The sequence below is a fragment of the Rosa chinensis genome, chromosome 5 (genome assembly GCF_002994745.2).
Source record: "Rosa chinensis cultivar Old Blush chromosome 5, RchiOBHm-V2, whole genome shotgun sequence".
NCBI lineage: Eukaryota > Viridiplantae > Streptophyta > Magnoliopsida > Rosales > Rosaceae > Rosa > Rosa chinensis.
In genome coordinates, this window is record NC_037092.1 from 40,815,476 (window position 1) to 40,830,536 (window position 15,061).

Sequence of the window (15,061 nt, forward strand, 5' to 3'; positions counted from 1 at the left end):
CCAGGCAACTGTAGCTCTTGCCAAGCAACTGCAATGCTCGCTCGTCTTCATTGCTTCTCCAGCCAAGATTCACCTGGGCTCATTCTCATGCTCTTCAACAAATAGACATGAGTTCCCAACTCTTCCGGCACAGTAACACGTCGAAGCTTTTGGTTAAAAACAAGATAAGATTTCAACTTCTACTCGTTGTTGCGCAAAGTCAAAGCATGTTTTATATACATATATCGATCTCTCACAAGCATACTGACAAGTAACATGGCTACTGCAAGCATAGAGTACACTTGTCAGGGGTTAGGTCATACATGTGGTCTGCTATGCTCCAAGTTAATAACACACAGGAACCAAAAACTCATATACGTGGCTACGTGTGGACACCTACAAAACACAATTTAGCTGCTTTAAACATATTTTTTTATGCACAACCCATTGCACAACTACGACGTATGGTCAATATTCATTATCATGAATCCAAAGTACTCTATGGCAGCTCGTAAAATTGTGTTTAGCTTCTATGTACATACCATCATATTGAAAGTGCATACCTCTTGGGCTACAGCTCATCACTTGTCAACATGACAATGATTATTGCTCACGTCAAATATTCAAATATTGTTTCACCATTGATAAGTGGTCAGACTCTAAAAATGCATTTTTGCATAACTTTTGACCAATTTCATCATGTGCTAGCATTCTAGCAACTGGGTATTCATGCATGCTTTGACGCAAATGCATTCCATGTGTTTCTGGTGGCTTTCTCTGGGTACCTCACACAGAATGCTATACCGTCTGGGGTACCAATCCAACTCCTAAATCCTGTATCAAGAACACAACGTTAGATGGATAAACCGTACCGGATGGTTTATACCTCTCTGATGCCTGAGTGAGAAACTAATAGATGCGTATAGAGTAAATTGTGGATAAAGAAGTTATTACCTGTGAAAGGTGGTTGTGCTAATGTCTTTATATTCAAGCATAGGAAAGGAGTCTCCCCTATCCTCGATGTGGGACACAGGTTGTTCTTCTGATGCCATATCAGTCCTCTTGTTGTGTATATAGATGGGCTGTGCTGGCCTTGCCCCGGGCCCTGGGTGCCCGGGGTGGCATCCCATGTGAGGCCTGCCATGGTGGGTCGTGAACCCGGCCCATGGCATAGTACCTGGGAGTACCGATGGGGCCCAGCTGATAGTGCCAAACTTAGTTGAGACTTCCCCAGTATGTACACCATGTATACATGCTTCTTATGTCTATCTAAGTGCAATATCTCATAATCACACAGTACATCAATTTCATTTTGTTGCCTATTTCAAATATGATCCAAGTTTGCATCTACACATCCTTGTAGTGACGGGATGTATGTGTCACCTAAGGCCATGCATATATGTGAACCTATAATATCACCATGGTCACCACCATGTTCCAATTATCATCACAGATAATCAGAGTTTGCATGCTCCCTGCAAATTCGACATTCAAAATAGATACACACATACATTTATCGTTAACTAGCTATAAACATGGATTATACACTTTGCTCAATTGATACATATATTCAAATAACTTGTCTATTTTATCAAAGAACTTGTGCAAGTTGCAAATATTGATTTTACAAATCCACATATTAATCATCTATTTTTCAAGGAAATTCAACTATTTCTATCGAGCATTTAACCGCAACTACGAATTGATGTACATTATTGGAGCACTTTATCCACCAAAGCAATGGAGCGTCATGCTTGGACAACTCCAATATGATTTGGGTATATATATCAATTCCAACTCCAACTCACTCCAAATTGGCATAAGATAAGTAACTATATCTTCCTTTCTACACGCTCCTGCAATTCAAGCTATTGCCATGCCTTTACATGCTTTTACTACTTCTAAGCATGTGCCTACAATATATCACATTTGATATACATTTACATGCTTCAATGAATTTAAGCATGCTTATACCATATATCAATTTAAGTAGTACACATACTATGCTCAAAGCCATGCTTCAAATGTCTCAATGATCCTTAGGCATGTTTACAAAATACAAAGATGTTATTCTCAACTTCGCTACAAGTACATGCTACACATGCCATGTTTCTATTTAATTACAATTTAATTAAATAAACATGTGCCATTTCTAGAAGCTTGTGACACCTATGACTTAATTAAACATGCTCGGATAAACGACTTGCTTGGGTTACGACTTGCTTGGGTATCGAGCATGGCCACAACTTGCTTGGGCCATGCCCCGCATGCTCGCACAATGCCTACCCTCTCAACTACACCCAACTTGCCCAAACACAACCTAACTCGCTCAAACACATCAAGTTCCAAGTTCACAATGCTTCATACTATTCACCGGGAGCTACTCCCAAAATTTTATATGGACAACCATTGCACCTGCAATTATCTAATATGCATGTCACATGGCCATAAGATCCATATATTATTACTTGCTATACTTATTTTTCATTGTTCATACAATTACAAACTTTACATATACTCTATATATAAACATATGCTCTAGCCTCCGGGCACCATACTTTGTCAAACTCTCCCCATGGGAAAGAGACCTAAACGGGTCTAGACTCCATGAGTCTATGGTCTACGACCAACTGCTATGCGGTAAGGTAGCGCCCCATAATGACAATGACAGCTACGCGGCATTACACTCAAGTTTTTCTCCTCCGGGAAAGAGTAAACAGACTGGTTAACGTAGCCTACGGCGGCCATTGATCACGCAGTTAACCCCCGACGCTCGGGTATCAAAGATTAGGTTCGCTACCTAACACCCACTGCTTAAACGCAGATCCCCTCATCAAACAATTTTCTGACTATACGGAGGTCTATAGCCAGGAGTAGGGGACTCCTTGGAGGGCCTAGCGGGGGCCTACCCGAAAGGGCATAAGAGTTAGCTCCGACCAATTCTAGATGGACAACGCACTTGCACTAATTATGCTTGCAATACGGCACAAAGCCAAGCTTTGCTATCAACCCCGCTGAAAATCCTCCTTGATTGGGGAGTTCGGGGACTTGTACATACAACCCAACATAATTAGCAATGGTTACGCTCATGCCTCAGGGCATCATCTTCGAGCTATCGGTTAATGCCTCATGGCAACCCTTGAGCTTTCACGCTCTCGCCTCTGCTGCACCGCCGAGCTTTCACTCTCTCGCCTTAGTGGCACACCTGAGCATTCGTGCTCGCGCCTCAATGGCAACCTGAGCTTTCACGCTCTCGCCTTCCTGGCACCCTCGAGCTTTCCGCTCACGAGCTCTAACGCTCAAGCCCACCCGGCACCCCCGAGCTTCCCGCTCACGAGATCTAATGCTCACGCCTCCGCGGCATCCCCGAGCTTTCACGCTCAAGCCTTCCCGACATCCCCGAGCTTTCCCGCTCATGCTTTCCCAACATGCCCAAGCTTTCACGCTCACGCCTTTACGACACCCCCGAGCTTCTCGCTCAAGCCTTCCCGGCATTCTCGAGCTTTCATGCTCATGCCTTTAAGGCACCCTCGAGCCTCCCGCTCACGCCTTCCTGGAAACCCCCAGTTTTATGCTCACACCTTCCCGGCATTCTCGAACTTTACACTCATATCCCCTTGAAATAGTACACGTTAATGGAATATTGAATTCCTATACCATTTGTCGTTTTCAACAAATCGAATTCTTTTTGCGTTCCATTAACATGAGCGAAAACCAAACTAACCCAAACATTTTCATATTGATCATTCACGAATTACAAACGCTTGCCTTCATGACACTCATGCAACTTACACCGAGCGTAACCTCGTCAACTCGACCACATTCGTTCTCTTGCGAGCACCACATGCATCATATGACTCATTCTTAGTATGCTCAAACAACCATATGCGTTCTCGAGCCTATATGTCATATACGATCATACTCGACGGAATTCTCATGTGTACATCAATATGTATCATGCACCTCGTACATTCATATATGCCAATGCATATCAATGCAACTCACATATGTTGCCCAATACAACAAGCATTCTACATATGCGCGTTTTTTTTTCTTTGCAGGTTAACGAGTCCCTTCTTGCTTACAGAGTTCAGGGACTTGTAGGGGCTAGACGCCTCTTGAGTGTTACTTATGCTTGATGACATCATGTTTATAACTCCCCAACCAAGAAGCTCCTCTTACTTGGGGACTTGTAGATACCTCTCACTAGCATGACTAATTTGCTATCTCAACAAGCATAAGTAAGACCTTCTTAAGGGGCCCACGAGCCATAGCGGGGCCCAACCGAGACATGCATCCCATAGCCCGATGTCCAAGCTATGCCACGGTAGTCAGAAACGGCCAATACCTTGCCTGAAAGCCACATTCCCCGCCTTGCCAACATGCCTCCACAATATGGCTTTCTAGACTAGAATATGAGTTTTGCATCCCACATCTAAGAAAATGTAAATGAGAGGGGTTCCCTTACCTTTAAAAGAGACCCCTCTTCCCACTTAGAAGTCATCCCATTACATCTTATGTAATCCTCTTGGGCCGCAAGGCCCAACACACATAGTTAAACATTCAAGTGGACGTAGTCTCCCCCTAAGGTAGCAGACGAACCACTATACTTCTTGTGTCTTCTCTCTCTCTCTCTCTCTCTCTCTCTCTCTCTCTCTCTCTCTCTCTCTCTCTCTCTCTCTCTCTTTATTTATTGTTAATTAGACCCCTTGGTCAACAACATTAATAGCAGCAAAGGCACACCATTTTGCTGAAAATCATGTTTCTTCCTACCAGTTTGTTGAAAATCATGTTTCTGCTAGATAATATCAGTATGTGTATGAGCAACTCCACCCTTGTAAAGATCATCACTAGCTAGTTTGATTAATATATCTGGAATAGACTTGAGGTTGTGCATATGTGGTATTGCTGTGATTAAAGCCACCAAGATGTTGAGGAAACCAAATAGCAGGCAAATATGGTGAGGTGTGAATGACATTTGTACCAGGAGGATGAACAATGAAACCAACATTCCCAACAAGGTAACCAGCATTGAGAGGATGAGCAATGAAACAAGATGCAGTGGAAGTGGATGTCATCATGTAGTCATTACTTGACATATGGGGTAGCCCAAAATTTTCATTTCGAATCATGGTGTTAGCAGCATATCACTACTACAAAAAGGTCATCAGACGACGGTGAATTTGTGTTGTGTGATGACCAAGCTCACCGTGGTCTAAGTGAGTGTTGTGTAATTAAAAAATCAGACAACGGTGATTTCACCGTTGTGTGATATCACTTTGCTCAACAGAATACTAGTTTCCGTTGTGTGAATTCTGCGCAGGCATATGCCTGCCATGGCATGCGCTGGGATGTCGCGGCACAGTCAGACAACAGAAAATGAAATTTGCCGTTGTCTGAGATTCATAACACACAACAGATATAACTCATTTTTTGTTGTCTGAGATTCATAACACACGACGGAGATAACTCATTATTTGTTGTCTGAAACTAATAACAGACAACGGATATAACTGATTATTTGTTGTTTGAGACTAATAACAGACAACGGATGTAATTTAATATTTGTTGTCTGAGGTAAGTAACACACAACTAAAGTAAAATTATCTCCCTTGTATGTTGATTACTCAGACAACAGTGATCATTTTATTTCTGTTGTGTGTTATGAATCTCACACAACAGAATTTTGTTTTCTTTTGTTGTTGGTTGTTAGTTCACACAACAGCTATATTTGGTTATCCGTTGTGTGAATATTGTAATCAAATTGGGTACCAACCAGTGACTGTTGTAGGAGAAGCCTCAATTTTGAACTCTTTTATCATCATACAACACATGGTTTTGTCTTGTGTTGTATAACTTAACCTTAGACAACTTGGATTGCCTTAACAAATTGTATGAGGTTCTCTCAGACAACATATTCTTTTTATCAACTGTTGTGTGAACATTATAAACCAGTTGTGTGATTATTTGAGGTTGTGTTGTCTGAGCTTGTTCTCACAACTTCTTGTGAACTGTTGTTTGTTCATTTATTATCTAGCAAGCTTGGAACAATTTTCCAGAAACAATGCAGCATATATTTTACCACAAAAACAGTACATATATTACCAAATGAACAGTACATATAAAGTCACATTGATCCATATAATTAGTGTAACTATATAGTTGCATTTGTCAAGTACAACCAAACATCTAACTAGATAATTAAACTACTAGACAAACAAAAAAAGCATTCCTAGTCTAGTAGACCGATGCATGAATGAATCAAATGCTGATAATTGTTTCATCTGATATCTATCAGCACAAGCAAAATTTCATCATGCTTTACAAACATCAGCTAGTGATGGCTCCTACACGTATCTATTAACCACAAACCTAGCCCACTCATTCCTTATCTCATCGATATCCACTTGGGTATAAACAAGGCTGCTTCTTCTCTCCCACTGAAAATAATTCAAGTAACCCATGTCAAAATTACCATAAAAAGCTCATTGGAACACAAATAGAATAAACAATCTTTATGGTACCTTGTTAACAAATGAAAAGTCTTTATCCTCAATGATGTCTCTCATGTATCGCATGACAAAGTAGCCGCACTCCTTGTTGTTCAGTTGAGGAGGAATACCCTAAAAGCAGTTAATCCAACATAGCGAAAACAAAAGAATCCAAAATTAATCATCATGGAACCTAATACAAATTTGCTTCCAGAATCCTCTATAGGAAAAACATACCTATCGACAAATTTTTCCATATAGGTGAACTTCGGCCTTTCCTACCCTTGTGTGCATTATACATAGATATTGCACTAAAACATAATAGATGCACAAACTATCAGGTTTCAAGAAATAGCCATTGTACTCAACATTTCATTATTCAAACTTGTATGATTGTAACTTACCTATCAACAATGGAAACCCATTCTCCGGTGGGTAACTGCCTCTTCATGGGATCCATAAAATAAACAATTTCTTGTTCGGGATCCACAACAGTCAGCACCCAATGTTTACTATATAACAATACAATATGATTTTAATTATCAGTCCACATGTATCACTACAAGCAAGTTATTACATATATAACAGTTGCTAGCATTCAATTATCAAATTACTTACTCTGAGTTATATGGTAGCATGAAAATCTGTCCAGGTTTTGCAGATACCAGCCTCTCCTTTATATGTTGGGACCTTTCTTGACCTTTCCCACACCCAATTGCACCAATCATCGCAGGGTCAACAAAAGCAACCATATCCAACATTTTATATTGACTCAGGACATCATAGAGGTACCTAATTACAAGCATATACACCAATTTGAATTCAGCAACAGATTATTCACATTGATACACCAATGAGATAACACGTGGTACTTGCAAGAAATAAATCAAATTTTTTTTTTTTACCTCTGGTATATCACTATGCAGTTCCCAGTTAATTCGTTCATGGTTGCAATTCTGTGCACATCTTGCCATAGTATAAATGTTTTCCGTGCACGGCCAAACACTTCAGCCTCAATTTGAATGGTGATAGCCTTCTTATCTTTGAATCCGACCTCACCCCACATGCACAACATGCTCAATGAATTTGGTAAGGAAGCTGCCAATGATTGTAGGCTAAACTCATCCTCAGAGAGTTCGTCTTCCTGTACCACTTTCTTTTTTCTCTTCCTCTCAGGTTTCTACACATACAAGATTGATGATTTTATTTTCTAATCTTATAGGCTGCAACCTTAAGCAAATAGGAATATGGACAAATCAAGATCTGGATATATTACAATTATTGTGAGAACTTACCTTCACAGGTGACATTATGACAAGCTCTTTCGGCCATGGTACCCAACTCCCCATGGCCTGCCTAACAGTTCGTATTTCATCACCCACAGGAAACGGAACTAAGGCGTTCTCCTCAATTGCAACAGAGACTGAAACACGCAAATTATTATCCCCTAGTGGATAACCATGACAAAGTTGGGAGGGGTCATTGTGTTCCATCACAGTGCCAAGAGCTACAATATGATCAACTGAACCTAATGCGAACTTGGCACTAGTCTCAACTCCTTGTACCTGAAACACACAAAAAAGCTGGAATTTTATCTTCAAATACAGATTTCTATATACTGTGTGTGTGTGTGTGAAACACACAAAAAAGCTGGAATTTTATCTTCAAATACAGATTTCTATATACTCTGTGTGTGTGTGTGTGTGTGTGTGTGTGTGTGTGTGTGTGGTCCACAATCAATAAAAACTATACTACATTGCAATAATATAGATATCTGTTTTAAGTAACTACCACTTTCTCTCCAGCTAATTGTCCCTCAACTCCATGGTCAGCCACTTGTTTCTTTTCATGCTCACTCAACTTGCTTAGCTCATCCTTTTTATTGGAGTTGAAAACAAATTTTCCATCACACTCCTTCCTCTTTGAAACTTTGTTTTTACATTCCATTGCTTTCTCCTCAATTACAACAAAAGCTTTCTGAATTGCTTTCCCATCCACAACATTCACTACCTCGTCTTGCACTTGAGCATATCGATCTCATCACATGTTGGACCTGCAGTTTGTGAACAACTTCCTTGCCCAGATCCATGCATAATGTATTTCTCTAGCACTGCTGGAGAACTAGCTACTTTCCCAACCTCCCTTGCGTCTACCTTTGCTTCCAGCTGTGCAAGCTTATGAACCCAAAATGCCCTCTCTTCTTTAATCGCCTGTTACTTGGCCTCTTCAATGATCTTATCTTTTTGTTCTTCTAGTATTTTTTGCACACTGATTCGAATAGTCTCTTGGATGCTCTCCCTTCTACGTTTAGGGGTGTGAAAATAAGATGAGGGATTCACATAAGCTCCCACCCCTCGCACTCTACCACCATGCTCAAGAGTGCCCAAAGCCAAGGTTAACACATCATTACTTCCACTAGTGCTTAATTCTCCACTAGCAACCTTCTCCTTCAAGTCCCTCTGGTCACATTTACAAAAATAGTAAATAAGCATAGACAGAATTTTAAAAGGTCAGCTGTAGACATTGAACTTCACAAAATTATACTCACAATTTTTTCAGCGCACTACTTCGTCCCTTCATCCTTGAAGGTTCCCTGCTTGGTCTGTCGTCCAGCGATCCATAGTGTCGCTCTATCAATTTCATCCTCCTCCATTGTTGTAGACTACCAAAAATAGATGGTTACTAAATTTGTGGTGATAAATTAATAGCCACGTTAACAAATTACCTAACAATTACCCATAACTTACCAGCTCTTCCTCCAACCCAGCATATCCCTTACGGGACATTCGGTGGGGATACTTATTCTTCGCACGCCTAGCTTGTGCCAACCTACGCACTTCCTGAAAAACATATGCACTCAATTGATATACCTCTTTAATATAACAACTTAACACAACAACCTTAATGTAAAACTTACAATAAATTGTGGGTTTGTCCGTTCAGCCACAAATTGGGTCCAATGATCTTTATTGATGAATCTATAATCTTCCGGAGGAAACTTCAAGGATTCAGGGTCATCCAAGTAAGGCATAGTGTAATGCCTTGTGAGCCGGGACTTGAATTCCCTCCATTTTGATGCAGCTGATTCCAATACGATTTTCCTTTTTTCAGGACCAATCTCAAATGCTCCCTGTGTAAAGAAACACAGTTCTTGTAAGTGATAGGAAAACAAACAAAAGGGCCAAATTGTATTATCATTCATAATATACGGCAGAAACTTTGATGTCAGAAGGTAAAAGTTACAGGAATATGATCTGCTACTACTAACTTCATGAATAGACAAATGTATACCTGCACACGTAACCAGATTTTCTCTTTCTCCTCAGCTGTGACACCTCCAATATGGTTCTTGATAGTTCTCCAAGTAGTCCTTATGCTTGGTATCTTTCTACGAGCTAAGACACCAATATATGATTGCATTTCCTTTGCTACCTTCCCGAATGGAGTCCCTTTTACGTTGAAGAGAACCACTTTCTTCTGCCTTAAGCTCTTGCGCCTTAAAATACGTGAAATTGTCACACAATGCCGCTTAAGTAGCTTCAGACCTCCGGTCTCTTCATCTTTCCTATTAGATTTCCCATTTTTATCAGAAATGGATGCATCAGTTGATGTCGAATGTGACTTTTTTGATGACTTAGTTTTCTTCCGCTTCACTCCCTTATCCTTTGACTTCTTCGGTATTGAGGCAGATTTTGTTGGGCCCATTATCTACAAAAAAGACTTGATAGACATTAATTAGCCACTTGTACTAAAGAATAAACACATCTGTTTCAGTAAGTCATCAAAAAAGTACAATACAATGAGCCCACACAATAAAGACCAGACTAAATACAGAAAGAAGCCAAAAACCATGCCATTTTAGTAATCACATGACATGTAGAAAGCTTCAATCAGTTTCATTCAACAAGTTGACAACAACATATCTGGTTTGTACCAAATTACATGGCTAAAGCAAAAATGAAAGGTGCTGATCAACCAATACATAACAAACCACAAGGAATTGAAGTGGGATAACAAATTATCATAATAGAAATTAAACTGCCTATATTATCCATCAACAACTATATCCTCCTCCCCTTCCCGCATGTAACCCACTTCTTCCTCATTTGCTACGTTACCAGGTAATTCAATAGATGGCATCATGGTGGTGATAGGATGGTGAGTAATAATAGTGTCCCCAAGCTCATCTTCAACCTCAAAATCACTGTAATCCCTACTAGAAATTCTTAGAACTACTGACCACATTGGATCTACAGGGTCTTGAACATAAAAGATTGGCTGAACACAGTTTCCCAACACAAAAGTATCATTTAAATGACCTTTCTTATTCAAATTCACCAATGTGAACCCCAGCTCATCTACCTTCACACCCCTTTTATTCTCTACCCAATCACACTTAAAGATAGGGATCCTAAACTTTTCATAATCAAGCTCCCATATTTCAGTAATCACCCCATAGAAGCTCATGTCATCAATAATTAGCATTTTATCCCTAGCAGTAGCTACTTGCGGTGTCTTAGCAAGTAAGTAGACACCACTGTTTTGCGTTGATCTAAGATCATCACGCTTCTTTGTGTTATACTGAACTCCTGCAATTCTATACCCACTGAATGTTGGTACTTCATTGCTCGGTTTATCTGAAAGCCATCTGACAATCTCGGGAATGTGAGAATCTGGTTCACTTAGTTGAACAGCAACCTGGGATTGAACAAAGAAAATAAGTATCTGGAATATCAACCAAAAATATTCCCATAAATGTCGTTACTGTTCAGACTTACCCTCTCCTTCAACCAATCTGCAAATGTCTTGTTTTGCTTGTCTGTAAGCCACTTTTTATTCTTTTTGAATCTTGGAAACTCCCTCTTCAAGTATTGTAGGTGTTCACTACAATTACCAAAAAAGCAGTGATACATTGAGTGAAGATTAGTGTACAAAATTACATGAAATATTAACAGAAATCACAATCTTAGATAAAGGGATGGCACTTACACAAACTAGCTTCTGAATTCATCCGTGTTTTGAAGCGCGCAAAGATGAGCTTGGTCAAATAACTTGCCGTAAACACTAATAACTGTAGCACCTGAGGTAGGCTTGTCCTCTATGTGAGGGTCAGATGGAATCCCAACAGTCTTGTCATCAATGAAAAGCTCTACTAAAAACTCAACCGCCTCTTCAGCAATATAACACTCCGCAATGCAACCTTCTGGCCGATTTCTATTTCGAACATATCCTTTGCAAATCTTCATGTACCTCTCAAATGGATACATCCATCGAAAGCAAACTGGTCCACATAACTCCACCTCTCTAACTAGGTGAACTGTTAGATGAACCATTATGTCAAAAAATGATGGGGGAAAGTACTTTTCCAGCTCACACAATGTTTCAACAAGTTCACTTTGGATATTCGGCAGCCTTGACACATCAATAGTCTTGTTGCAGATTTCATTAAAAAACAGGCATAACCTGATCACGGCAATTCTGACCAGCTTTTCAAGCACACCTCGTATGGCAACAGGGAGGAGTTGTTGCATTAAGGCATGACAATCATGGGATTTAAGTCCACTAAGCCTTAAATCATCCATGGAAACCAGGTTTGATATGTTAGAAGAATAGTCTTTAGGAACCTTCATGCCAAAAAAAGACCCACACATGCATCTTTTTTCATTTGTCTTTAGGTTCCAGCTTGCCAATGGCAAGCGCTCCTTTTTCAGACCTTCAAGATCAGGCCTTAATCCTAATCTAATACCCATCTCCACTAGATCCAACCGAGTTTTCACTCCATCCTTTGTTTTTCCAGGAATATTGAGCAAGGTACCTATGAGACTATCACATACATTTTTCTCTATATGCATCACATCAAGGCAATGCCGAACAGGGAGAAACTTCCAGTATTCAAGTTAAAAAAAAAAGACTTTTTTTTCCAGCAAGGCCTGGTTTCATCGTCCCCACCCTTGTAAGGAGGGGGCTGATTTTTTTCCCAAAACGGTACTTTGGAACTTCCTGCTCCACCCTGTGCAGTACTTCTTCCCCACTCAAAGGAACAGGAGGGGGAGAATGTTCTAGAAGGTTGTTGAAAGCAGCCTTTTGCCTTCTATAAGGATGGTTTCTTCCTAAAAACCTTCGATGCCCGATGTAAGCCATTTTCCCTCCATTAACTAGTCTTGTTGGTTTTGTATTTTCAAGGCAAATAGGGCATGCATTATACCCTTTAACTATACTCTCAGATAGGTTACCATAAGCTGGAAAATCGTTGATTGTCCAGAATAGTAAACCTCTAAGAGTAAAGTATTCACTTTGTCTTGCATCGTAGACACCACTAACTCCTTCCCACAGCAGTTTCAAGTCGTTTATCAAAGGTTCCAAGTAGACATCAATGTCATTTCCTGGTTGTTTAGGCCCAGAAATCAATAGAGTTAACAACATGTGTTTTCTCTTCATTATGAGCCATGGAGGCAGATTATATGCGACCAGAATAACAGGCCAACAGCTATACTTGCTGCTTAATGAACTATGGGGATTGAACCCGTCTGATGATAATGCAAGTCTTAGGTTTCTAGGGTCAGAACCAAAATCTGGCCATTTTTCATCTACTAACTTCCATGAAGTTGCATCAGCTGGATGACGCATCAAGCCATCGCGTTTTCTGTCAGTAGCATGCCAAGTCAGACTCTTACATGTACCCTCTGACTGAAACATTTTTTTGAATCTAGGAATAGGAGGAAAGTACCATAGTACCTTTGCAGGTACGCCTTCCCTCTCTTTCAAGTTTTTACCTACTTTCCACCTTGAAATACCACATGTAGGGCACTTAATTGCATCAATATACTCTTTTCTATACAAAACACAATCATTTGGGCAGGCATGAATTTTAGTGTAATCCATTCCTAGAGAACTCAATGTCTTCTTTGCCTCATAGACAGAGGCAGGTATCTCATTGCCTACTGGAAGAAACTCCGCAAACGCAATCAACCACTCAGAGAAAGCAACATCACTCATACCGTGCTTTGCTTTCAAGTTGTAAAGCCTCACCAGAACATTCAACCTTGTGTGCCTATCACAACCAAGGTATAACGGTTTATTAGCGTCATCTACAAACAGTCTAAACTCGTTACACTCATCACTTTCCATGTCTGCATCACTACCTAATCCTAATTCATATTCAGGTATCTCATTGCCGTTCACAGAGTAAGAACTATGTGAATCTGAATCTACTGCTGCATCATCAGTAGATTCATCAGCTGCTGAATCCATTATGGCCTCCCCATGCTCATTCCATTTATCATAACTCGCATCAATACCATTTACAAATAGATGGTCCCTTATTACAGAAGCGGAAAAGTAGTCAACATTTCCACATTTTGTACAAGGACAACAAATATGGTTAGGGTCTTTAGCATTATCCAAGGCAAATTTACAGAACTGTGTCACCCCTAATTTATATTGCCGAGATCTCCTATCCGCAACCATCCATGTTCTATCCATTTATACTACGCACAAACAGAAAAACAAAACAGGAAGACAAACTTAATTGCAGATATATCATCACGAACTCATATATATTTGCTGGTTTCTTTTAAACTGATAGGTACTGGAACAGGGAATCTCGGTGTGCAATGGACTGAAACAGCTACCAATCCAAGATTATGTTTTACCCTATATACCTTCAGCATACAGTAATATGCAATAGCACCCAAATAGGAAGACAAATTTTAATTCAGTTTTTCTCATTATAAAGTGGAAAATGTTTGAAATATGTCTACTGAAAAAGCAATAATGGCTGGTTGTTTTTCATGCTTTACAATGACCAAACGCAAATAGAGAATATATTAGAAGCAACATGTTGTTAGAAGCAAGCAAGAAAAATATCATTATCTACAAGTAACATAAATAATCAAAAGCAAGCAACCAAAAATAATATGATTTGTAACCAAAATGTCAGCAGATGTACACAATCTACTCCACTATTGTTGTTGAGAAAGGCATTGCATTAATCTTTGACAGACAGTGACTCATGTATAAGATATAATGAGACAGTAAAAAAAACAAGAGTAGTTAAAAAAAATAACAAAAAGAAATACCCAGATGAGAATTGATGGTGTTGTTGACGCTGCAAACAAGACAATGTTCTGTTGTTCTCAAAGTAGCAGGCACCTAGCTAGCTCCCAATATACAACCAACAGCCATTTCAGAGATGGATTGAAAGTTCAATTACCTAGTACTCCCACCACCAAAGCTACACACCCATTATCATCATTTGCACCAAAAAAAAATTAATCATTCGTCAGCGCGTGTAATTTGAGCAGGAATGAGATAAATTTGTGTCACGAAAAAGCAAATTTGAATAAATGAAACAGTACTGCTGCATCGTTCTTGTATATGAATATTTAGGTATTATAAGCCAAAAAAAGAAAGAAACAAAAAAACCTGAAAATTGAGTAGTGCTGATGTTTATGATGAGTTGCCATCTATATGCAGCAAATATATGAGTTGTTGACCATAAAATCTACTATTAGAGGTTAATTAATGCTATACAATGCAATATATAAAAGAGATATATTGTTGAGGCTCAGGGACTATGAACAAAATTTTCA

At 39.6% G+C, this 15,061-nt stretch overlaps 1 protein-coding gene and 1 long non-coding RNA gene across 2 annotated transcripts; both read right to left on the reverse strand.

Moving 5' to 3' along the window:
* Positions 1 to 6,531: 6,531 nt before the first annotated feature.
* On the reverse strand, positions 6,532 to 8,431 carry LOC121049206. The gene is made up of 7 exons (XM_040505857.1): positions 8,262 to 8,431; positions 7,766 to 8,035; positions 7,376 to 7,650; positions 7,089 to 7,262; positions 6,875 to 6,982; positions 6,708 to 6,781; positions 6,532 to 6,602 (listed from the first exon to the last, which is right to left on the reverse strand). The coding sequence occupies exons 1-7, from the start codon at positions 8,415 to 8,417 to the stop codon at positions 6,532 to 6,534; spliced, it is 1,128 nt and encodes a 375-aa protein (XP_040361791.1). The 5' UTR covers positions 8,418 to 8,431.
* A 370-nt stretch (positions 8,432 to 8,801) lies between these two features.
* LOC121049117 lies at positions 8,802 to 9,435 on the reverse strand. The gene is made up of 4 exons (XR_005799362.1): positions 9,388 to 9,435; positions 9,218 to 9,310; positions 9,019 to 9,132; positions 8,802 to 8,929 (listed from the first exon to the last, which is right to left on the reverse strand). It is a non-coding gene; the product is annotated as an uncharacterized LOC121049117 (long non-coding RNA).
* Between the last annotated feature and the right edge of the window lie 5,626 nt (positions 9,436 to 15,061).

Bases quoted from the DNA above. Each gene is read 5' to 3' on its own strand.
- LOC121049206 (XM_040505857.1), bottom strand. From the start codon at position 8,417: ATGGAATGTAAAAACAAAGTTTCAAAGAGGAAGGAGTGTGATGGAAAA. The intron at 6,983-7,088 runs GTAAGTAATTTG...ATTGTTATATAG, and splicing joins ATGCTACCATATAACTCAGA to TAAACATTGGGTGCTGACTG. The intron at 6,782-6,874 runs GTAAGTTACAAT...ATTATGTTTTAG, and splicing joins TGGGTTTCCATTGTTGATAG to TGCAATATCTATGTATAATG.